Source organism: Desmodus rotundus, chromosome 6 (genome assembly GCF_022682495.2).
Source record: "Desmodus rotundus isolate HL8 chromosome 6, HLdesRot8A.1, whole genome shotgun sequence".
Taxonomy (NCBI): Eukaryota; Metazoa; Chordata; class Mammalia; order Chiroptera; family Phyllostomidae; genus Desmodus; species Desmodus rotundus.
The window spans coordinates 144,179,963-144,207,189 of NC_071392.1; the positions used below are offsets into that span (position 1 = coordinate 144,179,963).

General features: G+C 43.9%; 1 protein-coding gene across 4 annotated transcripts in view; it reads left to right on the plus strand.

The window, feature by feature from the left end:
* SGCD (sarcoglycan delta) overlaps positions 1 to 27,227 on the plus strand; it is a 775,801-nt gene that overhangs the window by 562,089 nt on the left and 186,485 nt on the right. For all 4 annotated transcript variants that reach the window (XM_045185073.3, XM_045185075.3, XM_045185074.2 and 1 more), the window contains one exon: positions 15,971 to 16,072. In XM_045185073.3, coding sequence (XP_045041008.2) covers positions 15,971 to 16,072 — 102 coding nt within the window. The remainder of the gene's footprint in view (positions 1 to 15,970; positions 16,073 to 27,227) is intronic.

Sequence of the window (27,227 nt, forward strand, 5' to 3'; positions counted from 1 at the left end):
GTTGTTGTCCAGAGATCATCCCATTCCTGTGCATCACAGGACTTCATCTGAGTGGAAAAGACCTTAATGTTTCTACTGTGCAACTGCATTATGGGGTGAGAGGAAGCAGACGCAGAGCAGCTGGGCCTGTCCAGCTTTGCACTGGGAGGTGGCAGAAGGCTCGAGGCTGCCGCTGAATGCTACACTTCCCTCACGATTCCATGGGATGTGCACACATTTCCTCACAAACATTAAGGGTAATCTTTCATCGACGTCTAGAGGTGCACATCCATCCCCAGGTCCATTTTTCCAAATGGCCAGCAAGCATAGTGCTGGTTTGGCTAAGTGGTACCCAGGGAGTGCTGACTTTTCAGGCAGACTTGACTGCCTTCGGGCGCTGCACTCACGGTTCTTTGTGGCTGACAGAAGACTTTTCATGCAGGCAGTCAAAATTTACTGTCTGTCCACCCTGTGTCAGGGATTACGAGAGGTGATTGGGATAAAAAGACATGGAAGATATCGCCGTTGTCTGTAGAAGCTTTCAATCTAGACGGGGAGAGAGAGGCAAGCGTGGTCCAGCACAGCCTGGCTTTTACAGCATCTGCTCTGAACTGATTTATGCTCCCATTTCACAAGCCGCAGCACACCTCACGGCCAGAGTCTTCGTAAGTGGGTGGGGAAGTAGGTCGTGCTGGTCCCCAAAGACGGAGAGAGAAGCAAAGTGTTCAAAGTGGTGGCTGCTCTGCCATGGTGCAGGCTGACTTCACTGTTAAACCTCGGTACACGTGAACTTGAGTGAGAACCAAATCTTTCTTGTTGGAAGCCATTCGGAATTTTGTTGTCGTCACTGTGGTGTATAATAACCTAATCTCTTTGGACACATGGATTGTCTAATTTATTCCTTTAGTTTATCTCCCTTTTAAACATATGATTACCTTGATTATTTAAGGTAAAGTTAGATAATCAACAAGTTAAGTGGTGGTGCCAGCATTTAGCCCATGCGGTCTAATCTCAGAACTCCTGTTCGTAGCCAGTACACCAGAATGCTCTGTGTGTGTGCAGCAGTTACCGAGGAAAGCTTGTTTCCAAAGTGCTGAGCGGAAGCAAGGAAGGCTTTCCAAAGAAACTGGTAGGTGTGCCCTAAAGGACAAGGAGGAATGGGGCAATTTGGAAATAAAGAGAATTAGGCTTATTGCCTGTGTGCGTGTGTGTGGGAGGAATCCCTCCTCTTTGGCCAGTTGGCTCACCCCCAGGAAAAGTATAGAGCAAAGAATGCCCACCCATATGTTACTACTGGCAGCGAGGAAGTACAGAAAGCTTCCAATCCCATGGCTTTGAGCCTATAAATCACTAAAAGCAACTTTATGAGATGTTATAAAACATAAGTGAGAAATCACAAGGCCGACTTACTGAGGCATCAAAGCAATCGGACAATAATCTATGTCTTACACCCACTCCCGCACACACTCACTCACTCACACACACAGTTCTGACCAGTATCTGAGCTTTAGCTTCATGGTAACTGGGAATAAGGAGAAAGAAATTTGACAAACTGGCATCAGCAGTAAAAGAAAGAAAATACGAATGAAGTTGAGATTACATAACAAGGGGCCAGGGCATCGGAAGCTGTGACGTGGACACTGAGGACTCACATGGCCATCTCTTCTGCTGTCCTGTCCATCTTCAGCACTGATGGTCTCGTTTAACACTCCCTGCAAAGAAAGGTCACTAGCTGTCTTTGCAGACTGTCCCCCAATTTAACTGCCTTGATCACAAAACGCTCCCTGTGTCATTGAGCTCTTTCTCCCCTTCACCCTCCTCCTCCTTCCCCAGGCTTGGTCCTAGATGGGAACAGAACACTGGCCAGCACGTTCCTTTAGTAACTCCTCACCAGGTTTAGGCAAGCAGTAGAGTTCTCTCACCGGTCCCTTGGCATCCTGCTACCTCTCCACCCTCCTCCAGCACACACCTCTGAACCGGCTCTCTGTACTGATTTGGGGAATCCCAAGGCACGTGTCTCCTGAGCTGCATTCCTCTTTTCTATAAACATCACCCCATGTCTGTTACTCTTTTTTTTTTTAAAACAACCTTGTTAAAGTTAACTTTACATACTATAAGCTTTATCCTTTCAAATGTAGGTTTCAATGAGTTTTAGAAATTTTTTGAGCTAGGCAACTATCACCACAATCCAACGTCACCTCAGTGACATTCTTTGAGCCACTTAACAGTCACTCCTCTTTCTCAGGACAGGACGGCCACTACTCGACTTCTGGTCCCTATAAATTGGCCTCACGGGACATTATATATAAGCCAAATCATGCAATGTGTGGTCTTCTGTGTCTGGCTTCTTTCACTTCGTGTAATGTTTTTGAGGTTTGTCTATGTCGTAGCACGTATCAGCCTTTCATTTCCTTTTTATTCTTTTTTTTTACAGAATTTTAATATATTTATTGATTATGCTATTACAGTTGTCCCATTCCCCCCCCCACTCCACTCCATCCTGCCCACCCCCTCCCTCCCACATTACCCCCCTATAGTTCATGTCCATGGGTTATACTTATAAGTTCTTTGGCTTCTACATTTCCTATACTATTCTTACCCTCCCCCTATCTATTTTCCACCTACCATTTATGCTACTTATTCTCTGTACCTTTCCCCACTCTTTCCCCATCCCACTCCCCTGTTGATAACTCTCCATGTGATCTCCATTTCTGTGGTTCTGTTCATGTTCTAGTTGTTTGCTTAGTTTGCTTTTGTTTTTGTTTTAGGTGTGGTCATTAATAACTGTGAGTTTGCTGTCATTTTTACTGTTCCTATTTTTGATCTTCTTTTTCTTAGGTAACTCCCTTTAACATTTCATATAATAAGGGCTTGGTGATGATGAACTTCTTTAACTTGACCTTATCTGAGAAGGACTTTATCTTCCCTTCCATTCTAAATGATAGCTTTGCTGGATACAGTAATCTTAGATGTAGGTCCTTGCGTTTAATCTTGGGTAATGTAATGATAATGTGCCTTGGTGTGTTCCTCCTTGGGTCCAGCTTCTTTGGGACTCTCTGAGCTTCCTGGACTTCCTGGAAGTCTATTTCCTTTGCCAGATGAGGGAAGTTCTCCTTCATTATTTGTTCAAATAAGTTTTCAATTTTTTGTTCTTCCTCTTCTCCTTCTGGCACCCCTATAATTCGGATGTTGGAACATTTCAAGATGTCCTGGAGGTTCCTAAGTCTTTCCTCATTTTTCCGAATTCTTGTTTCTTCATTCTTTTCTGGTTGATGTTTCTTTCTTCCTTCTGGTCCACACCGTTGATTTGAGTCCCAGTTTCCTTCTCATCACTATTGGTTCCCTGTACATTTTCCTTTGTTTCTCTTAGCATAGGCTTCATTTTTTCATCTACTTTTCGAACAATTTCAACCAATTCTGTGAGCGTCTTGATAACCAGTGTTTTGAACTGTGCATCTGATAGGTTGGCTATCTGTTCACTGCTTAGTTGAATTATTTCTGGAGCTTTGAAGTGTTCTGTCATTTGGGCCTTTTTTTTTTTGTCTTGGTGCTTCTGTTGCTTAAAGGGGCGGAGCCTTAGGTGTTCACCAGGGTGGGGTAACGCTGGTTGCTGCGCTGTGACGCTGTACGTGGGGGAGGGGCCGAGAGGGAGCAATGGCTCCCTCTCCACTCCACCGGATTTCAATCTTTCACTCCGCTACCCACAATCAAACTGGGCCCCTCTGGTGCTGGTTCCCGAGTGGATGGGCTTGTGCATGCCCTAGGCCCCTGTGGGTCTCTCTAACGACCTCTCCCGTGAGTCTGGGAGTCTCTCCTGCTGCCGCCCCAACCCCCACGGTCGTTTTCAATCAGAGGTTTGCCTGGGTTACGCGGTCTGCTTCACTCCCGGTCTGCTTCACTCCCTGCCGTTTGTCCAGTTTATCTGTGCGCGAATGTGAGGCTGCGGGATGCTACCCGCCGCTCTGCCTGCCCTGTTCTCTGCCACTCTGAGTCCAGCCCTCTCGGTTTATCTGTGCGCGAATGTGGGGCCGCAGGGTCTGCTAGTGGTCAGACTGCCTGCCCCGTTTGTCCCACACTCTGCCAGTCTTGGTCCCGCCACGGCAACGCGAGTCCTCTCCGCCCCTCCTGCCGGTCTGGATGAACGTTTATTTTTTATTTCCTTGGTGTCGGACTTCCTTGCCATTCCATTTTCTGTCAGTTCTGGTTGTGTGAGGAGGCGCAGTGTGTCTACCTACGCCGCCATCTTGGTTCTCCCATTTCCTTTTTGTTCTAAGTGGTGTTCCATCGCACAAGTACAGACTACTTTAGATGATCTGTTGTTGAGGGAAATTTGGGCTGTTTCTACGTTTTTATTGAAGTATACTTAACATACAATGTTATAGTAGTTTCAGGTGTAGAACACAGTGATCCAACATGTGCATATGTTGCTGAATGATACCAGCAGAGGTCCACTTACTGCCGCCCACAGAGTTAACTGACCACATTCTCCATGTTGTACATCACGTTCCCATGACTTACTAATTTCACATCTGGAAGTGTGTACCTCTGGATGCGCTTTTATCCTGCATCTTTGAGTCTTGTTTGTTGTGTTTGTTAGATTCTGCACAGAAGTGAATTTATGTGGCATTTGTCTTTCTCTGTCTGACTTATTTCACTTAGCACCATATTGACCAGGTCCGTCCATATATTCGAAACCACAAGATGTTACTCTTTTCTATGGTTGGGTAGTGCGCCATCATACGTATACCACATGTTGTTTGTCCATCCATCCATTGATGGACGGGTGCCAAATCTTGGTTATTTTAAATAATGCTGCAATGGACATAGGGGTGCATATATCTTTTTGATTTGTGTTTTCATTTTCTTTGGATACCCAGAAATAGGGTTGCTGGATCATGTGGTGGTTTTACTTTTTTTTTTTCCAAGAACCTCCATACTGTTTTCCATAGTGGCTGTGCCAATTTACATTCCCACCCACAGTTCCTTTTCTATGCATCCTTGCCAACACTTAGTATTTCTTGTCTTTTTGATAATAGCCATTCGGACAGATGTGAGGTGATATCTTATTGTGGTTTCCATTTACATTTTCCATGATGATTAGTGACGCTGAGCGCTTTTTCATGTACCTGTTGACCATGGGTATGTCTTCTTTGGAAAAATGTCTATTCAGACCCTCCGCTCAATTTTCAATTGAATTGTTTGTTTTTGTTATTGAATTGTATGACTTTTTAAAATACATTTGGATAGTAACACCTTATCAGATATATGATTTGCAAATATCTTCTCCCATTCAAAATGTTGTGCTTTTATTTTGTTGATGGTTTCCTTTGCTGTACAGAAGCTTTTTAGTTTGATGTAGTCCCATTCGTTCCTTTTTTCTTTTGTAGCCTTTGCCTTTGAAGTCAAATCTGAGGAAACATTGCTAAGACCAATGTCAAGGAGCTTACTGCCTATGTTTTATTTTGGGAGTTTCATGGTTTCAGGTCTTTCATTCATGTGTTCAATCCATTTGTGTGTTGCATAAGATAGTGCTCCAGTATCATTATTTTAACATGTAGCTTTGTAGCTTTCCAGTTCTTCGAGCACCATTTATTGAAGAGACTGCCCTTTCCCCATTGTCTATTCTTTGACCCTTTGTTGTACATTAATTGACCCTACACGTATGGGTTAATTTCCGAGCTCTCTACGCTGTTCCATTGACCCATGTGTCTGTCTTTGTACCAATACCATACTTTTGATTACTATCGCCTTGTAGTATAGTTTGAAATCAGGGAGAATGGTACTTCCATTTTGTTTTTCTTTCTCAAGATTGCTTTGGCTCTTTGTGGTCTTTTGTAGTTCCACACAAATTTTGGAATTATTTGCTCTGCTTCTGTGGAAAAAGCCATGTGAATGTTGATGGGGATTGCATCGAGTCTGTAGGAGCCCTTTGCATCCTCCAGCAGAACCTCAGGCTGCTGAGATCCCTATGCTGTGTTGCTCCACCAGGGGTGGGGGCAGGGTATTTTTGGCGAGAGTGTGCTCCTGTCTCTCCTACCTGTCTAAAGGTGTTCCTTTTATCTCTTGTCATGAAGAAGTGCATCTAGTTTTCAGACCCCTTTCACTGGGAAATAATCCATATGTGGCCATAGACTCTGTGTGTCGGTGGGAGTAGGTGAGTTCAAGGTCTCCCCCACGGGTGTCCAGCCTTTCGATGTCTCTGGGCCACACTGAAGAAGAAGAGTTGTCTTGGACTACACATTAAATACCATCACTAGCAAAAACTGATAAGCAAAAAACAGGTTTTAAGTAAATTTACGATTTTGTGTTGGGCCGCATTCATAGCCATCCTGGACCGCATGCAGCCAGTGGGCCATGGGTTGGACACCCCTGTGCCTACATCGTCTTGGACTGGTCCCCCATTTCCGCTTTTTGGCTATTGTGAACTTCACTGCTATGGACATTTATGTGCAAGACTTTGTGTAAATATAGGTTTTTATTTCTCTTGGACAAGTATCTAAGAGTGAACTGCTGGGTTATGGGGATTTGGGGGGAAGAGTTTGTGAAAGATAGGCATTACATCTTCTTTGAACATTTGGTATTTAAATTTTAACAGTCTAGCCCTTCTCCAAAGTGCCTGCGCCATGTTGTGTACCCACATGTTGTACACCCGTCCATGTTGTACCATGTGGTATACCTACATGTTGTATACCCGCCCATGTACCATGTTGTGTACCCACATGTTGTATACCCGTCCATGTTGTACCATGTGGTATACCTACATGTTGTACCATGTGGTGTACCCACATGTTGTATACCCGTCCATGTTGTACCATGTGGTGTACCCACATGTTGTACACCCGCCCATGTTGTATCATGTGGTGTACCCACATGTTGTACACCCGCCCATGTTGGACCATGTTGTGTATCCACATGTTGTATACCCGCCCATGTTGGGCCATGTTGTGTATCCACATGTTGTATCCCCACATGTTGTGCCATGTTGTATACCCACACGTTGTATCCCTGCCCATGTTGGACCATGTGGTGTGCTCACATGTATCCCCGCCCATGTTGCACCATGTTGTGTACCCATGTGTTGTATACCCACCCATGTTGTGCCATCTTGTATGTCCACCCACAAGGAGGTTCCTGTGTCTCCACATCCTGGGCTTCATGTGTGTTTCTCATGTCCTTTTTCCTTTAGACAAGAAGCTCCTAGAAGGGAGAGACTCTGTCATCAGGCCGCCTCATTTAGCGCTGTGTGCAGGGCCGAGCATACAGTCAGAGCTTAACCGTGCAGCATAGGTTGTGGCAATGAAGGACTTTGGTTTTGGAGTTAGACTCAGAGTGTCTGAGCATCAGACTTTTTTCAAGTATAAAATAGAGCTAACAGTACCTACCCTCTCGAGTTATAATGAGGATTATTGGGGATAATGTCGATAAGTGCTTTCTTTCGTGCATGTGGAAAAGGTAGCTTTGATTATTATTGTTTTAAATTTGCATTAATGTGAACTTTCTGAACAATCTCTAGTTTAGCTTATTCCCTTTTTGCTCTCACAGTCACAAATGTAGGCATGGAGAAGGGGCTGGGCCCCAAAGATTGAACAGTAGGTGACACAGTAGCTTTCATTTCTAGGAATTTGAAGTATGACGAGGAAGGACATAGATGTAAATGGATCATCACGGTGCCATGTGATAAGTGCTACTGTAGCGATACACACAGACTATGAGGGGACCTCAGAGTGGGACCCCAGATGCAGTGAGAATATAACCAGAACCGAAGGACTGGAGAAAGGTGTGTAAGGGTTGGGAGAGCATCGCTGGCTGAAGGAGGGACATTTACAAAGACCTGAAGAGACGAAAAGTTGGGGGAAATCACTAGTGTGTTTTGTGACAGAGTGAAGGGAGACTGGCGAGAAACAACGCCGGGGACACAGGCAGGGGCCAGAGGAAGAAGGTGTTAAACACCACGCTACGGAGTTTGCTCCTTACCTGTGCTGCTGCCATTCCATCTCATAGGCTAAGGACCTACAAAGGTGGCTCAGCTCATGACTGGCAGAAGTGACCATTCATTTATGCATTAAAGGGAGGAAAGTTGGAGCCGGGTCAAAATCTCTAACACTCTGATGCAGAATTTTTCAACTTTTTAAAACCATTGCCTCCTCCTCTCCTGAGAGCATTTTTCAGCATTTTTATCATATCTGTACCATCCTTTTAAATTGTAATACTACCAATACATTTTGTATGTGCTCTACACATAAGTACACTTGTACTTTAAACATAACATGGGTACAGTTGTTTTTTTCCCATCCCCCCAATCACCAGTGTGTGCCTGTTGGGGGCTGCATCACACTTGTTGAGAATGCATGCTCTAATATATTGGAATCTGCCCAAGAGATAGGCCAAGGTTGGATCATTTTTGTAATCCTCACAACACCTTTCAAAATGCAGCCACTCAGAGTGAAGAAGTTCTGTCCCTTAACCAGTATCTGCTGTTCACACACTGTGAGCCAGGCAATGTTTTAGGAAGTGAAATGACAGCGGACAAAAACCCCACCCCTTATGAAGCCTACCTTCTACAGCCACCTGTGTGGAGACAAAATTGTTTCCCTCTTTAATCAGAACTAAGTAATGCCTGCCATTAAGACTCTCCAACAAGAGAGAGCTTACTAAAATAGGACTTGGCATTCCTTCAAGCTTGCAAATGTGCTGACGGAATTAAAAACCTGTCTCATGCTGATGCAGCAGGAAAATCAGAGGAGCAAGAAATAATGCTTTCTTTAAATCAGTGTAAAACTAACTCCCGGCCCCCAGCTCCCGGGCCCCAGCAGGGCATTCCACATCCCGCGGGGTTTTCAGGATGTCCCAGTGTTTCACCCAGTACCAATGGGAAGGCTCCTGGGGACACCAGTCACTGCTGTTCATCGGTCCCATTATGTCTGGGAGGAGACCTCTCTGCCATTCCTGGGGAAGCGAAACATTTCCCTCTGAGGTCCTAACCCCTCCTGGGGACACTGGTGGGACGGTGGTCTCTAGAACTCATGGGAATCACAGATCCCTTGTCTATCCCTCAGTTGGAAAATGTCTCCTCTTCTTTCTGTTGCCTCCCTTCCCAGCACACCTGGCACAATCCGTTCAATGAGAGTTACCTTTACTACAGGTAAGAACCCCCCTACTTTCAGGCTCCTTCTGCTTCTTTGTTCTCAAAAGCTCTAAGCCACATAATTACAAAGCCTGGGAAGCTGTTTGAAATGGTCTGAAAAGAGCCAGGAGCTGGCATGAGTGATACTAAGAGGAAACAATATTTCAGTCTATTGTCCCGCCACTACGAAATCGCTTCATTTATTCTAGACTCACCTTACAGAAAACTGTCCATTTGAAACACTCAACCAGCCCACCTGAACAAAATAAAGAATAAAGAGCAAATACTATACTTCTTGGTCTAGCCCAGGGAGGACGTCTCCACTTTCTACTCTTCTGCCCTTGCTCCCCAGCCCCATCTCCCCAAAAGACATTACAGGGGGCCACCCTAAACTGGACTGGGAAAATAACGTGATTCGCTCATGCATTTGTGCAAACTCTGTGTGCCGGGCGTGGGGAAGGCACTGGTGACACTACAGTTTACAGGACAGCAGAGGTCCTGCCCTCACCGGGATGGCAGTGGGGTCCTGGCCTCCCACATCTGTTGCAAGTGCCCTTTAGAGACTCTGGGACCATGCACAGGCCCGTGCTGGCTGAGTCCACGGCCAGCTCTCCAGCTGCTAGAGTGGTCATGCCTGTCTTTGACACCGTTGAAGTTTTGGCATTAGTAGAAGAGGGAGATGGCCTATTTTTTCAAATACTTTAGAAATAGCTGTGACTCTCCTAAATGCATCTTACAAGGAGAGAAGTTTTCCTTCAAAACTGATCTACAGCCCCTACCTTAGTGATACCCATAACTTCTTATGCAGTTAAAGGTCAAATGGTTTAAGTGAGGCTGTTCTCAGGCTGTTTTGATGTGTATCAAATCCAATCTGCTTGTTATAAATCCACAAAGAAGACTCTCTAGTGTGGGAACATAGCCGTTAGCTACTCTAATCTGCTCTCTATTGTATTTTGGAAATGGAGGCCATTAATGAAAATTCACATTGATGGACCTTTTCCACCACACACCTTTGGGCAGAACAAAGGACCAGGAAGGAGACTGGAAAAAATGAGGTGACGATGCCCAAGAACGGGAAGAAAGTACAAATGAAAGAAATGACGGAGCTTTGGCAGGTGTGTGGTGACTTTGCTAACCAATCCGGTTAAGCAAAGGTTAAGTTCCTACTGCAAAGGAGTTAACTGACTGTGGGACTAGGGGAGTGCTTCTCAAACTTGAATCATTCCGGTGCCTCCTGCACTACTCTTCTTTGGCTGTGTGCCCCCTGTGATAGAAACTTTCTTGGAGGGCAGAACTGAGAGGGACTTTCTGTTTCTGTGGCTTCGTGGCTCACAACACACCATTCCAGTCGGCCTTCCACATCCGCAGCTTCCGCGTCTGCAGGTTCAACAACCCATGGATTGAAAATATGCAGAAAAAATGTTATGTTGTTGCCGACGTGCACTATGTAGTTAGGCTTCCCATGATTGCATCCGGCTGAACATGCACAGATTTTTCTTGTCATTATTCCCAGAGCAATAGAGTATAACAATTATTTACCTGGCATTTACTTTGTATCAGGTGCTCTAAGAAATCTAGAGGTGATTTAAAGTATACAGAAGGATGATCAGTTATATGCAAATACTGCTCCATTTTATATAAGGAACTTGGGCGTGGCCTTTGGTATCCATGGGGCGTGGGGTCCTGTGACCAATTCCCCATGGATACCAAGGCACAGAGTAGGCCTCCTGGAAACAGCAGAGGGTTCATTCTGCTCATGTTCCTGGGCATGGGAGGCACTTGGTTTGTTTTAAGGAGTCTCTACCGAGGGTATCCAACCTTTTGGTGTCTCTGTGCCATGTTGGAAGAAGAGTTGTCTTGAGCCACATAGCAAACATTTTGACACGCAATGACAAAAAAAAAAATCTCATAATGTTTTAAGTAAATTTACAATTTTATGTTGGGCCACATCCACAGCCATCCTGGGCCACGGGTTGGACACCCCTGCCCCCGGGGAAGGTGGAATAAAGGTGTTTCATTGTACGAATGGATGGCCTTAGTCTTGAGTTTGAAGGTGACCCTCTCTACTATTGCTGAGTACACGCACCAAATAAGTGCAAATCAAAGAGGCATTGAGGAATCTAGCAGATTGCTTAAAGACGTGGCTTTTGCACACATTCAGCCATGAGAATAACAACGAGAGTATGTCGTCTGGAAGGACAGTGGAAAGACTTGGGTCCCAATTCCTGATTCTGTCACTAACTAGCTATGTGGTTTATGAGGTTTTCTCGCAGGTAAAATAAGAAAATCAATGCCTCTCTCACAGGGTCTTGAGGAGATGGCGTAAGATGGTGTCTGCAGCACTTCGTGTAAGTCAGTGAAGATTCTTGGTAAACGTTGATTTTTAAATAAATCAGTGATGAGAACTTTAATTTTTATAACTTAAGAGTTTTTAAAATTACAATTGGTAGTTATAGAAAATTAGAAATTGCAGATAAGCAAAAATAGAAAGCATTCATGCCTGGGCATACAAATATATTCAATATTAACATTTAATATATTTTATTCTGTATTTTTCCTGTTATATGCACATATAATTATATGCATATATGTGTATATATATATGAATGTATATATAGTTATATAAATGTGGCATAAAATATACCTATATTTACTTAATTGATTATTTTACTTAATGGTTGATTATAAATATTTACCCATGTTCTTAAATATTTCTTTATAAGAGCCACATAGTATTCTATTATATTATAGCATATTCAATTGCCCTTTTAACATGAAACTTTTAGATAGTGTCTAAGTTTTTATGTTTTTTATAACTGACAACTCTATAGCCAAATATTTTAACATGTATGTAATTTTCCCTATGATTAAATTCAAGAAGTAACATGGTAGTTTCCAGTAATAATAAAGAAGATGAGATGAAGTATGAAAAGCACAGAGTATAGAAATTGGCACTTAGTGAGTCATCAGTAAATGTGAAGGACGGAGGACCTACATAGGTAGTGTAGGAGGGAAGGGAGAAATATTTGGGTGGATATTTGCTTTTCGTGTTTTCCTCTTTGTTGTGGATTCTACCTGCTGCTGGAGGGAAGTGAACTTGCCTTTCAGCCTGTTGACTGTCACACTGGGTTTGAATGCCCAGCCTGGGGCCCGCTTGGCAGAGCTGTGCCCACAAATACCAAAAATAGCAACATACACATGGCAGGCTATCCGTGGGAGAACAACAGTGCCCTCAAATATGTGTTCTCATCCACAGGCTGAGGTGCTGTTGTGGAGGAGGGTTGGGGGAAGTGCCCATTTTCTACTCTGCCACTCACCTCCACCCCACCCCCCTGTGGCGTCTGTACTGAATGTACTGAGGTACAGAACCCACGGCAGTGCCGGGTACATTCAAGTGAGAAACTCGGAGCTGAGCGAGTGAGACAGGCTGGGCGGAGGCGGTGGTGGCCCGGGGAGCAGGGTTCAGGCAGCGTGGCTGCTGCGTGCATCCTGCTGAGGGTGGAAGGCAGGCTCAGGCCTGCCAGGGATTCCCGTCTTCCTGAGAAGCTGAAAACCTGGTGCTTTCATTCAAATCATTCAATTTCCTAACAGTATTGGGAAAATGGGGGAGTAAATTTTTTAAAAGCGTGTATGTGATTTATTTTCTTAGGATGAGTCTCCAGACTGCTGCCTGCAGACCTGGGGACTTGTCAGCCTCCGTAATTGCATAAGCCAATCCCTTGAAATAAATGTGTGTGTGTGGGTTTGGGTGTGTCTGTGTATATCCACACACTCACACACACATCCATCCTGTTGGTTCATTTTCTCCAGAGAACCGGGATACAGAGAGGAAACGTGTGTGGGGACAAGGAAAGATGCTAGACTTCTTTGAATATATTTTGTGTTGTAGATTTGACTTTGGTGCTGTATAAATAATTTAGAAATCCAAAAAACAAAACTAGATTTCTTAAAAAGCAGTCATGAGAAATTGAAAGGGGAAGGAAAGAAAGAAGCGAGCCTCCCTGGACATCCGGCTGGTGGAATGACTGCACGGGACGGACCTCTTGCCAGTGGCTTTGAAACCCAGGATTTTGACTCGACTTTCCCAGTAGAATGCACTTTAAGGATTTCAAAAGACAAATTGTAAATTATTTTTCTTCATCATGGTGTTACTATGGTGGTGGCGTTTGTGTTCTGAAACTGTGCTGAGCGCGTCATGGGTTGAGTCGAGCGAGTAGTCGTGGTGGGGTCACTGAGAACGTGGATTTGCAGCGTGCAATGCAGGGAATAATGGCGCTGTGAGATCCGTGAGGTTCCCACCACCAAGTCCTGAGTCTGCGCTGAAGTTTCGTGTGAACTCATGGTGTTTCTATTTGAAAACATAACTTATTTTCTAGCTCTGTCTGCAGAAACAGGGGCCAACTCCATAGCAGTGAACACCCACAGCTCCTAGCTTGTCATCTCTAAATACCAGTCCCACCAAAATGAATCAGCGCTTTTTATTAGAAATGGCTGCTGCCAGGCCTGGGGCAGCGCGTGTGTAAATAGCCCTGGAATGCCTTGTCGTGCCAGAGGCTGTCGTCCCCTGAGGACTGCCAGGGCACACGAGAAGGACTTAGTCAGCTTGAAGAGACCCCCCCCCCCTCCACTGGGCAAGGACAGGCCAGTGAGACCGTCAACAGGGATAAAAACTGTCCTGGGGTGAAACACATCAAAATGTTCATAGTGATATTTGTTTGTTTGTTTGTTTATATTTTTATAAGCGAAAGTTTGCTTAGAAAGTCACAGAGGTAGAAGGAACAAGCTCGAGAGGCGAAAGAAGGACCCTCAGAGCTTAGGAGAAGGAAAATGAAAATGATGGTGATATTCAAGGATCGCTGTGTGCGATTAAAACAAAAATCTCACCCTGGCTGGGCCGGTCATGTGGTTAGAACGTCATCCCAATACTCCAAGGTTGTGGGTTCGATCTCCAGTCAGGACACATACAGGGATCACCCAGTGAGTGTGTCAATAAGTGGAACAACAAATCAATATCTGTCTGTCTGTCTCTCGCTCTCGTCAATAATAAATGAAATAAAAATCTCATTAGTCATCCTTGGAGGATATTAAAAAACCAATTCAATATTTTGAAGATCAATAAGTAAAGGAAGAAAAATCAAGCATCTATCAAGTTCCTATCTAAATTATAATTCAGGGTAAATGTGTAGCTGACGACATGCAATTTCTCTTGATAGAACATCCCAGCTAACAGATTCAGAAGAAATAATGGAATTATTTTATCACCAATTTTAACTCTCTAGTGAAGTAATGGATCCTCTAGGCAAAGATCACCAAGGACTGATGACAATACAGCAGAACACACTGTGTGCTTCTGAGGAGGGCAATGCCACCTGCGATAGGCAGAAAAATGCCTTCCGCTTCAAAGCTGTCAGTGTTCGAATCTCAGAACCCACGAATATGGTACATACATGATAAGGTGGGACTAAGTTACAGGTGAAATCGTTTGCTAATAATGTGATCTTAAAATAGGAAGATTGTCCCGGGTTATCCAGGTGTGGATGGGAGAGGCAGGAGACTCGTCAGAGTGACTGGATGTGAGAAAGACTCACCTAGCTAATGCCAGCTTTGAAGGTGGAGGGGCCACAAGCCCAGGCAAGGGTAGGGGCAGGCTTAAGAAGCTAGAAAAAGGCGAGAAATGAAACTTCCAGAAAGAAATGCAGCAGCTTTGCTGACACCTTGATTTTAGTCTTTTGAGTGCTGGGTTAGGCTTCTAACATACAGAACTGTAAGATAAAACATTGGTGTTGTCTTAAAGCCACTGGGTTTGTGGTTATTTGTAATGGTAGCAATAGAAAACTAATACATTCCATTTCCTAGGATGTATTCTTTCTAGAAAACTGAGTCTGAACCTGATCAAGCCTCTTGGTTTAACTACCAATTTACAGGAAATCTGGAGGCACAAAGGAACACATTATATGAAGCTATGGCAATGTTCAGCAATATCTAAACTTTGTGGGATGCTGTTAGAAAAATGACGTTTTGTTTATCAACTCAAGTGTGTGTGTGTGTATTTTTATTTATGAGAGAGAAACTGACTAACTTAGGGGATTTCAGGAAATGACCTAGTATTTTAGGTATCAACCAGTTGTAATGTAGAACTTGATTCAAATAAATAAAATAACGAGATAAATAATGAAATCTGAACAGGACACTGGGTATTTGATGCTATTAAGGAGTTATTATTTCCCCCCGTGTGGCAATGGAACTATGGTTAACTTCACACAAAGGCGAGGCAGTGTGGGGGGTGGAATAGATGGCAATAGACATAAATGGTGCATGTTGAAGATTAAGTAATAGGTGCATAGATGTTTGCTTCTTATTCTTTCTACTTCTGTATATACTTTAATATTCCTATAATAAACTATTAGTAAAATTGTTAGCAATTCCTTTGATTTCTTAAATATGTTGTGAGCCAAACACACCAGGTCCAAAGGCTGGGTTTGTCCAAGAGACTGCCAGTTTCGGAAAAAATGATCTGTCACTTTAACCTGGGGAGTCATCCTTTTCTCTGTACCCGCTCACCTCCTGCCTCCATTCTCTCTGCGAAAGGGCCTCCGTCTTCTGGGCAAGTGAACGACTGGGGATCACTACAGATGGCTTGGAATAGAATTTTCTTAGAATGAGTGAGCAAGAGGGCGGTGTGCCTAATTGCACTGAGCAATGCCTCCTAGTATTTCATGCATTTGTTGAACCCATACCCCCTCATCCTACTCTCTGGGCGGGGAGGGGGAAAGGTCAATATCTTCATTTCAATATTTGAAAACCTAAGGTTGTTTTGAAATTTTGACTAATTGCACTTTTCATGGTATCTCTGTGCCTCTGTTTCAGGATGGAATGGGAAACTTGAGAATCACAGAAAAAGGTCTGAAGCTAGAAGGAGACTCAGAATTCTTGCAACCTCTCTACGCCAAAGAAATCCAGTCCCGGCCGGTAAGTCTCTGCTGAGAGAAGGAGTAATTGCTCCTCTGGAATCTGAATCAGGGGAAATCTGTCTTGCCATCAGCTGAGTGTAAGGGTGTGGGAGGAACTCTGGCCAGCAGAATCCTCCTGTCCGCTGCAGATGGTAATTAAGTCATCCCAGACACAATCTTGCTGTTGCGGCGGGAAAGGGGATGGCAATTCCCTCTAGTGGAGAACACCCCGAGCCCTTCTCCCAAATGGCTTTTATTGGAAATGGTATGTGTAGGTGTAGACATGCATAGCTCATCAATCAATGTCAAAAGGCTATAGTCATACAAAAACAGGTTTTATCTATAGATGACAATTGAAGGAACACAGAGATTTGTCATAGGTCAGGGTCTGTTAGTCATACTGATGCCAGAGGGTCTTTGAGATGTGTTTCATGAGATAAGGAGTTTACTCCTTATGCTTGAACGTGAACATCCAGTTTATATCAGCAGGGCTATACAAAACAAAGCAGAGCAAGCTTCAAAGGATACAATGTATTTATCAGGCCTGATTCCCAGGGAACGCTCAGGGTTAGAGTTCTGTCATGTCTGCCACCTGCATTTTCACTTGGTTTTGCAGGGAGAATTACCAGCCCCTTTCAGGGCTTGTTCTTGCAGGGCTACAGTCTCGGAAACCAGACAGAGTGGTCCCCAACATAAAGGAGGGAGGGCATAGGGGCATAGTACAGGTAATGAGATGCATTCAGACCTGAAGTCTTGAGGGTAACCACAAGCTCCGTTAAGGAATGGAGGCTTGGAAAGGAAGTGTGGGCAGAGCCACATGGTTACAGAGTAGCAAGGCAAGGATTTCCACTCAGAAATGTAACTCTGAAGCTTTTCTGTTAACCACGGTCTCGTTCCTAAGCCTTTCCTCTGATTCCTTCTCTTTTGTCGTGATGGTGATCCCTAGGTACCTTGCTTTTATTAACCAATATCATCAAAATTAATTATTGTGTGTGAGTGAATTTTTATGTTTGCTTTTTGCTGGGTGGTGGACTTTGCTGGGTGGAGGGGATTATTAATACATTTGCTTTGCCTGGGTTGATTTGTGTCCACCTGGAGCAAAGAGTGACAGGAAAGTCCCCAAAGTGGCATTTGCATTGTGTGCATTGATTAGGGTAATGAATGAAATTCAGCAACTTGGAGCAGTGGGTAATTTAAACTGAATACTATCTCAACTACTGAGTTGTATCAAACTGAGTGCAACTGCTAAATTGCCAGTAAATGTATTTCCCTGTGTGCCTAGGAAAAGAGAGGAAGCCATGATGTTAACATCGTCACAAAGTACGAATCAGTGGATCCACACAATGATGATAAAATGTAACTGAAGCTCCTAGCATCCTGGCTTGCGCCGTTAAAGTACCAAGAGTACAGTAACACACCCATTGTCTTTGAGGAAGCTGTGTCCTAGAAGGAGGAATGGGCTGAAGCCATAACACGGAGGTTCGGGTGATGATTGTGCCTCGGACTGAATGGAGACAGTTGATCTTAAGCATTTTGGAAATCCCTGTGATAGGCATTGCTCTTCGTTGATGTTGTTGAGTTTGGGTTTTTTTTCTAATATTTTTTTTCTTATTCTATCACAGTTGTCCCTATTTTTCCCCCTTTGCCCTCCTCCACCCAGGCTCCCCGTGCCGCCCCCTCCAACTCCCACAGTCCCCACACTGTTGTTGAAGTCCATGGGTCATTCATGCCTGCTCTTTAACTAGTCCCTTCCCCTTCTTTCTACCATTATTCTCCTCCCCCCCCACCAGTCACTTTCAGCCTGTTCCATGTTTCCATGCGTGTGGTTCTATTTTGATCCTTAGTTAATTTTGTTCATTATCTTGCTCTTGTAGGTGAGATCTATGGTGTTTGTCCCTCACCACCTGGCTTGCTTCACTTAACATAATAGTCTCCAGCTCCATCCATGCTGTCGCAAAGGCAGAAGAAGTTCCTTCTTTCTGCTGCACAGTGCTCCGTTGTGTAGATGTGCCACAGTTTTTTCATCCAACCATTTAGTGATGGGCACTTAGGCTGTTTCCAGCACCTGGCCATTGTAAATATTGCTGCTGTGAACATAGTGGTGCATAGGTTCCTTTGAACTGGTGATTGGGGATTCTTAGGGTATATTCCCAGCAGCAAAATCTCTGAGTCAAAAGGCAGTTATATTTTTCATTTTCTAAGGAAATGACATACTGTTTTCTATAGTGGCTGCACCAGTCTGCATTCCCACCAATAGTGCACTAGGGTTCCCTTTTCTCCGCATCCTTGCCAGCACTTGTTGTTTGTAAATTTAGTAACAATAGCCATTCTGACCAGTGTGAGGTGGTGTCTCATTGTAGTTTTAATTTGCATCTCTCTGATGACCAGTGATGCTGAGCATCTTCTCATAGGTCTATGGGCCGTCTGTATGTTCTCCTTGGAGAAGTGTCTATTCAGGTCTTTTGCTCATTTTTTAATTGGATTGTTTGTCTTCCTGGTGTTGGGTTACATGAGTACTTTATATATTTGGGGGATCAGACTCTTGTCTGATGCATCAGTGGCAAATATGTTGTCCCATGTGGTCAGTTTCCTTTCCATGTAGATGATGGTTTCTCTAGCTGTGCAGAAGCCTTTTAATTTGATGTAGTCCCATTTGCTTATTTTCCCCTTTATTTCCCTTGCCCTAGGAGATACATCAGCAAAACTATTGCCACGTGGGATATCTGAAATTTTACTGCCTATGTTTTCCTTTTCGACTTTTATGGTGTCGCAACTTCTATTTAAGTCTGTTATCCATTTTAGTTCGTTCTGGCATGTGGTGTAACTTGGTGGTCTGGCTTCTGATGTGTCTTTGCTCCTCCCATGCTGGCAAGCTGGTTAGTTAAATCATTCGTTTGAGTTACAAGTTGCCCTTTAGAGGAATACTTTCATCTGTATGAAACTTGTTTATTAACTCACTAGTTTGAACTGGCCATTTTTCTCTGATGGTGTTGGCCAGAAGTAAATAGTAAATATTTAGGTTTTTTCCCGTTTTACAACTCTGTAAAAAAAAAAAAAAAAAAAAAGGAACCCATTGTTTCAAGGGACCCAAAAGCAGGCTGCAGGCTGCAGTTTGCCAGTCTCTCTGACCTATACTAACGATATTCCTGTGACTGTGTAAGTGGTCTGGCTAGATCGCATGTGGACACGCGAGCACATTTTAAGATCACAGGTAGAATAGTTGATATGTGTTCAGTAAAATATCCTGAAATAAGTTTTCTTGGTGTAGAATTAGATTCCTATAAGGAAATCGAGCAATGTGTTTTAGAGGACTTGAGAAAGGGTACCTGGTGTATCTCAGACTCATGCAGGAATTGAACTTTCAGCAAGTATTTCAGCCAGCCTTTCAGGAAACGGAGAGTCATTTGACCACAACTCAAAGATGTACTTGATTAGAAGATTAAAAAATAATGGTAATTTCAAAAACATCTCCTTCATATTGAAAAATCAGTGAGTTACATTCAGTGTTTTCAAATAACCATTTAAAGAAAATACAGTGTTAAAATTCACTGTTATTCCATTTTTCTTAAGAATTTTTCATTTTGAAAATATAGTAAATAAACACAGCTTTTTAGCTTTTATGTTTCTTATAACAACAAAATAAGTATCTCCCAACTGAAGAAAATATTACATTTGTATACAGAAATGCATATATAATAAAATCTATCAGTAAGTTAGGTTAGTTCTACCTGAAACACGTTCTCCATCCTATGCCACTCCCAGTTCAAGCCACCATCTCTCCCCTGGTGATACCGCATTACCAGTATCAATGCGATAGCCTCCCTTCTCTCTGCTGCCTTTCTCTCTCAGCATCCTAATCCAAATTGCAGCCAAAGTAGTCTTTTTAATATGTGAAGTCATTCCACCCCTTTGCAAAGAGTTCTCCATTGGCTTCCCATTGCACCTGGAATGAAATCAAAGGCTCCCGCTAGAGAATTTCATGCAAGGCTCCTTCTGGTCAGCCTGATCTCAGTCCAAATACCACCATTTTAGAAGGACCCTCTAAATCAATCCACTGAGCACAGCAGCTGTATCTAAAACACCACGCTGGCTTCCCCCGTGTAACTGTCATCATTTGCCATTCTTATTGCTTAAGAATATGTATGGAAGAGCAAGAGATTGTCTGGATTTTCCCGACTACATTCCCCAGCCCTATTGCTAAGTCTTTACACATAATATGTGCTCAGTGGATATCTGAAGTTGAGTAATGAATTATTAAAAATGAAAGGGCCCCTTAAATTCATCTTGCTGTTGCCAGCACTGCTAACAATGTATTGTACTTTTTCAGCCATCTACCATGAGTATATTTTTCAACAAAACTATACTTTGCTTTCTATTCTGTACTTATTTTCCTCCCAATAATATAGTAACAGTATACTTTTACATCTATTTAAAAGTTTAAGAGTTTTTTTGAGGTATAACTGATGTAGAATAAGCTGCACATATTTAAAGTGTGCACTTTTACAGGTATTTACATGTATACATACTTGTGACACCATCACCAAAATCGTGGTAATGAATGTGTCACCCCTGAGAGTCCTCCACGCCTTCGTCCTGCGGCATCCATCCTGTTTCTCTAACCCTGTTCCCAAGCAACCAATGCTTTGCTTCCCATCCCGTACATTTTCTTGCCTTTCTTAGAACTTCATATAAGTAGAATCAGACAGTTTGCTCTTCTAAATAATTTTAAGAATAAATTGCATGTCATTTTATTGAGATCTTTTTTTAACCAGCTATTTAATATCCAACTTAAAGAAGAAAAGATAGTTTTTGCCTGCAGATGGTCTGTGTCCTGGTTTGGCTGGTGAGAGATGTTACTGATAAAAATCGGCTCAGGGCATATACCTTTACTATTTTTCTTTGGGGTGACATCAGGCCACAGAGAAGGGAATATAGAATAACATATTAGGCATGACAACCTAGCCTCTCTTTGAATTGTCACAGAAAGTGAAAAGATATGTTGGATCAGAAAGGCAGAAGAATAACAGTAGGAGCTGGTGACTTAGTATATAGGGTTCCCCTTCCCTCAAGCACAGAAATAATTGCCAGCGGGACAAAACTGGGGTTCTGGTAGCAAAGAAGTTCTTGGCAATGACTGTTGGACAGGCAGCCAATATTGCCACACTTCCTGATCAAACCTCACGTGATGCTCACGTGAGCTTCACATGTAGCGTCCGTCTTTCTGTTCCCCACCTGGCATCTTTACCTTATCGATTTTTCTGATGCACCTGACCATGGCTTACAGAATGCCCTGGAAGACCTTTCTCTGTAGAATTATCTGCAGTAGCATTTCTCCAGAGGTCATGGCTGCTTCTGTTTTATGGGACAGCTCCTGGTTTTCCCAGTGTCCAGCTGAGCGAGATTACTCAGCCCCTCTAAGTGAGGGCAACTCATAATGCAGCAGCTGACTTCATTTTGGCTTTCTGCTTCATTGATCCGAGAGGAACCGAGGCTGGGTAAGCAGTCCACACCGTGTTCAATACTGTGTCCAGTTTCATTATTGAAGGTTGCAGCCCCGGTAGTCACTACAAATTCATTAGTGTAATAGTAATCATTTGGGAAGATAAATTGGTAAGAAAAGGTTCATCTCTATAAAAACTTCCTTCTGGGACTCGGAAGAAGGCCTTATAGCTGTAGCCACGTGGACGCACAGCTTTTAAGCAGGAAAGTGTCCTGCTGCTCAGCAAATAGATTGAAAAGGATGCACGAAATTAACTATTCTGTCATCGAATCCGAAGAACAGCCTGTCCCTAGACCTACCTCCTGAATGCATTAGTACAGAAATTTATAAAGGTGAGGGATATGTTGCCAAAAAACTACATGTTTAAATCCCTGTTTTAGTGTGATAGGCACTTTTTAATTGCTACATACAACTACCCATTTTTGGCAGGAGCTTCTGGTAGATAGATGGAATGAAGGAATACTAAGGAGAACTTTAATCACAAAGTATCATTTTGTACAAAAGTGGCAGACGGGCTTCTTACCTTGCTTCCCACAGTGCTGGAACTAGATGCTGCTTTTGCGTAACTTGGTGGAAAGCCATAAGGGAAAGGAACGTAGCATTTATTGCGCATCACGCGCAAGGCCTGCAGCCGTGGGAAAGCTGCACGGTGGATTTGCGTCCGTGCTCATGGCAAACTGCACTTGGGTGAGCACAGGATCCCAGTCCACTGTCACAACGAATTTAGAACTTCAGGAGAGGAGAGGGCAGAAAAAGAAGTTGGAGGGGAATATAAAAATTAATTTAAGAGAAAAAGTAGAAAATTATTATCAAAGGTTGAAGGGTATTTATGTCATCAAATTTTTTTTACCCTATAAACCCTCACATATTTTAAGAATTTCTAGCTCCCAAAAGCTGTTGACAGAATTATGAAATCGTACCTGAATGGGATTCCGAGAAGTCGCCTCTACCAAGGGGCACTGCAAGTCCATGGTGAAGCTCACGTGCTGTACTGTCGGTCTCGGGCGGGAACCAGTGCTACCGTGTGACACTTGGGTGATCTTTGAGCCATTTCGTCACGCGGCACATCCTTGTTTTTATACCCAGGCAATTGAGACGATGCTAATGCCTGCGTCGTGGGTGGTGGTAAAGCAGGAAGATAGCGTTTGTTAAGTGCTTAACACCGAAGTTGAGATGAAGTGAGTGTTCCAGAAATGCTACCTCCCACTGTCAGCCCCTCCTGATGACGATGATGATGACGACGATGATGATGATGATGATGTCAGCGTCCTCAGAACCATGTACTACAAATCCCATCTGCTGTCTGAACCCTGCGAACCAAGAGGCCTTGCCCCCTCTTCCCGAGGTCTTCTTAATCAGCAGCTCAGGGCCCGCTGAGGAAACCGACTTCATACTCAAAGCTGTTAGTTTTCAATTTTTCTTTCACTGGGTTCTACTCTTTCGATGTTTCCCTCGCTTTTTTCTCGTTCTTCTCCTTAAAAGTGTTTGCTAGCTCTGGCACTTACAGATTATTGGCACAGTTTTCCTGAAAAACAAACAAACAAATAGCTTCATGGTATATGCCAAGTACCTTAAAAAATCTTTGTGTACTTCGGTCCAGCTATGACATTTCCACTCATTTTATGGTATAGAAAAAACAAAACATATGGAATAGTTAAAGATTAAAACAAGCACCCATGGCACTGCTTGATAAAAACCAGTTTGAATGTTGGTTCCTATAGGAGTTGAATTCCACATATAAAGTGGAATTTGAGCCCTGGCTGGCGTGGCTCAGTGGATTGAGTGCCAGCCTGCGAACCAAAAGGTCACCTGTTCAATCCCCAGTCAAGGCGTATGCCTGGGTTGCAGGCCCAGTCCCCAGTTGGGGACTTGTGAAAAGCAACCCATCAATGTTTCTCTCACACATAGGAATTTCTCCCTCCCTTCCCCTCTCTAAAAATAAGTAAATAAAATCTGTAAAAATATGTTCTTAAGAAAATGGAGTTTGAGGGCATCCCAGTTTGTCCATATTTATGAAAGCTGAGGGACTGCTGCGTGCTCCTTGCAACTCTGAGTAGGTCGTCCTCACCATGACGTTTTACGTTTGTATCTGTTCTCTGTTTTATGTGAAAGGCTGAGTTTTTAAATTCCATTTCAATTCTGGTACGCTGTGAGTTGAGACTTATTTCATCAGCCTGAACTACCAGGACATATCCAGGATGGAGTGGGAAGCCCCTAAGAACTCGGTGAGACCCGTCACTTCATCTACTGTGTGGGGCCCAAAGGCCCGGAAGGCGGATAGAACTTCCCCAAGTTATACCCGCGAAAGTCGGAGCTAAACCCGGGCTTCAGTGCTCCTCCACATCAACCCCGTGTTCCCGTGGTGACTGAGTGTCTCGTGACACTGCGTTTAGCACAGGCAGCTGAGTTACGATACATGCTGTTTCCCTCGCACGAGGAAAGTATGATAGTTCTCTGAAAGAATTCAGAAGCGCTAAGAAAGGAAACCTGGAAACGGCAATGGGTAATGCACGGCTGAGCTTAATCGTGTCTGACTAATATCACTGAGGTGATATTCTCTACTTCGTAAGTTTGTCACGAGGGGTACATGAAGTAATTTCAGTGACCTATGAACTATTAAGTCACCTATTAATATGAAGGCTTATGACAGAGTTACAAGCTGAATCCAGCCAACAGACACAGTTTATTCACACAGCGTTTTCCTTTAAATATGAATTTGTTTCTGATATTTAAATACCTGAAGATTTGACATTTTTTAAAATCTGCACTTTCTGAGTCTCACGACAAACCAGGAAGTCTGGGGAAGTGGTTCCATATTGCTAAGGACCGGAGCTGAGTGGCAGCTGCCTCCTCTGGCCAGGCGTTTGCCTGCATTTGCCGCAGTCTCCCCAGTCCCCATTGCCTCCCACCCAACCTCTGCGCACGTTTCTGCAACGAGGCCCTGACAGTCCTTGAGGACGCGACTCCTGGTTTATGGATGTGAGAATGTACCTATGTGTATCTCATCGTGCAGGAGTCCAGAAACTGGGTTGGCTCCTTAGGATTCTAGTCACTCCCGTCTCCCCATCCCTCCCTTCTTGCTGCTCTCTCCTTTGCCTCAGTTTCTGCTAAGGGTCTGGCTGCTCTGGGTTTGGAAGTAGCATGCAAGCCGGTACCAACAGGTGGCAGTCCCAGAGCCTCTGGAGGCTGAGGCCCTGGCCCCCCGCAGCCATGCCCCACCCTGAGCCCCCGAGAACACACCTCGTTTGGCCTTATTCTTCTCCCCACAACAGACCACAAATGGGGAGGAGGCCAACAAGGAGAAGAAAGGTGAAAATTTGGACTTGGCATGCTCTGCCTGAGGCAAGACAAGAAGAGTAACGGGATGGCATACATCCACCGGCCTTGTCTGAAGAGGCTCCACCAATGGCGATTTAGTTGCGGTGAGAAAGTGTGTCTCGGGTTAGTTTTGAAACCAAGTGAAGGCCACCGTGGCTCCTCCTCAGGAAGCAAAGCAGCTTCAACTCCCCGCTGAACATATTGCTCACAAAACAGTATTTTCCATGCCACTTGCATGGAACATGAACATCTTGCTGTCTTTAATTAAGAAGTTAACTGGACCATGAAGTATTGCCTGAGTAAATCAAAGTGATTTGTACTAAGTCAGAGGAGAGGGGTGCATTAGGCATCTTTGCCTTTCTTTGCTCACACATAAATTACGGAGATTATTAAAAATTGGAAGGGCCATCCGTAAGCCCATCTGTACTGTGAAGCTGATTGCCATTCCCGAAAATGTATCTCTCTTTTCCCTTGTTGTAATTTATCGTGGACAGTAGCGTGAACCAGCTGCTTACTCTTCCTTTGTAAACAGATCCACCAAGTTCGAATAGATTGACACGATACTAAGTTCGGTTGGTTTGTTTATTCTGGGGAACAGAAACAGTTACTTAGAGACTTGGTTGCAATAGAATTAAAGTTGGCTGGTGGAGATTTAGTTCTTTTTTAAATTTGGAAGAGACTGACCGCATGTGCTTTTCTTAAATGAAGGTAGTGCTGGAATGGACGAGTTACCGAGGGCTCCGGTCAGACCTCAGTGACAACTCCAGCACCCAGAGTTTCCATAGCAGGGGGTGGCCCAAACTTCAGATGAGGCTGAGAATGTTTCCTTGTGCGACATGGGGGCCTGTGGACAGGAGACTACCCCAAATTCATTCTTGCTGCTGCCAGTCATGTCATCAAAGGTTCATCATCAGTACCTTGATTATTTGAAGACGCAGAAATGTGCATTCATGCCAAACCCACGCAACAAATGTTCCCTTCCCCATGTACACACACACATTTACACAAAGGATCTGAAGTCACTGAAGAGAGATTTGTGCAGTAACGTAATAAGGAAAGCTATATTGGGTTAAGATAAGGAAAACTGTGAATTTGCATAGGAGACAGGGGTGGGGGCAGCTTAATAGAAACAGGGGACAGGACAGAGTGTGTGTGTATTTACTCTTGCTAAGCCTGGGGTTGGGATGATGCTTCCAAACTCAGAAACAGAGTCTCTGGGATGAAACCTTCTCTGGATACCCTCCGAAGATGAATGCAGTGTCCTGGACAGGGAGGAGACTTCGGGCTGGTAGACTGGCGGTCTAGAAAGTACACTGGATTCAGAGTTAGGGGATCTGGGTTCTCTTCTGTTGTCGGCGCTGGTACGGTCAGCAGTGAGCCTTCAGCAGGTCATGGCTCTCCTCTCTGTTTTTTATCTGTGAGCCAAAGAGGTTGGACGTGACCAGTGCCTTTCTACAACAATTTTTTTAAAGGCTTGGAATCTTTTTTTTTAGTCAAATTTTACTTGGACCCCCAAATCAGGACCAGATGGAAGCTGAGCTGCTGTGGTTGGGGACTGGGACACTTCCGCCTGGTGCCCTGCCCACCCCATCTCCCTGTCACCAGCCACAAACGCCAGGGCCCTGGGGGTCGCACACACCACAGTCTGAGAACTGCCAGAGTGCGTGAAAACCTAGCCTCGCTTCACCCAGGTTCTGTGCAAATGCCAGTTCCTCATGGGGACCCTCCCTGACCACCCATCGAAAATATATCCCGTAGTAGCTTTATTTTTTGTTATGCTATTATATCATACATGAATTACTCAGTGATATTAATTTCTATCTATATATTGTATGTATGTATAGAGTATACAATTAAATACTTATATACGCATCTGTTTGGCTTATCCCATTACCGTCTAATCTCTGTGATGTCAGAGACAGAGAAAGACAGTTACTCACTGACTGCGGGCTCTGGAACGTCCACTCCCTGGCCAAATCCTGGCTCCACCCCTTACTAGCTGTGTTACCTGGGACAAACTCCTCGACCTTTGCTGCGCCTGCTTTCCTGATCTGGAAAATGGGCAATACCTCATAAACTTATTACAGGATCACAGTAGTTCATTTAATTTTATATAATTATATAGAATTTATTATGCACATGTTGCTTTTTAAATGATATTTTATCGATTATGCTATTATAGTTGTCTCACATTTTTCTCCCTTTTATTCCCCTCCGCCCTGCACCTCCCTCCCATCACCATTCCCCCACCTTAGTTCATGTCCCTGGGTCATACATGTATGTTCTTTGGCTTCTCCGTTTCCTATACTATTCTTAACCTCTCCCGTCTATTTTGTACCTGCCATTTATACTTCTT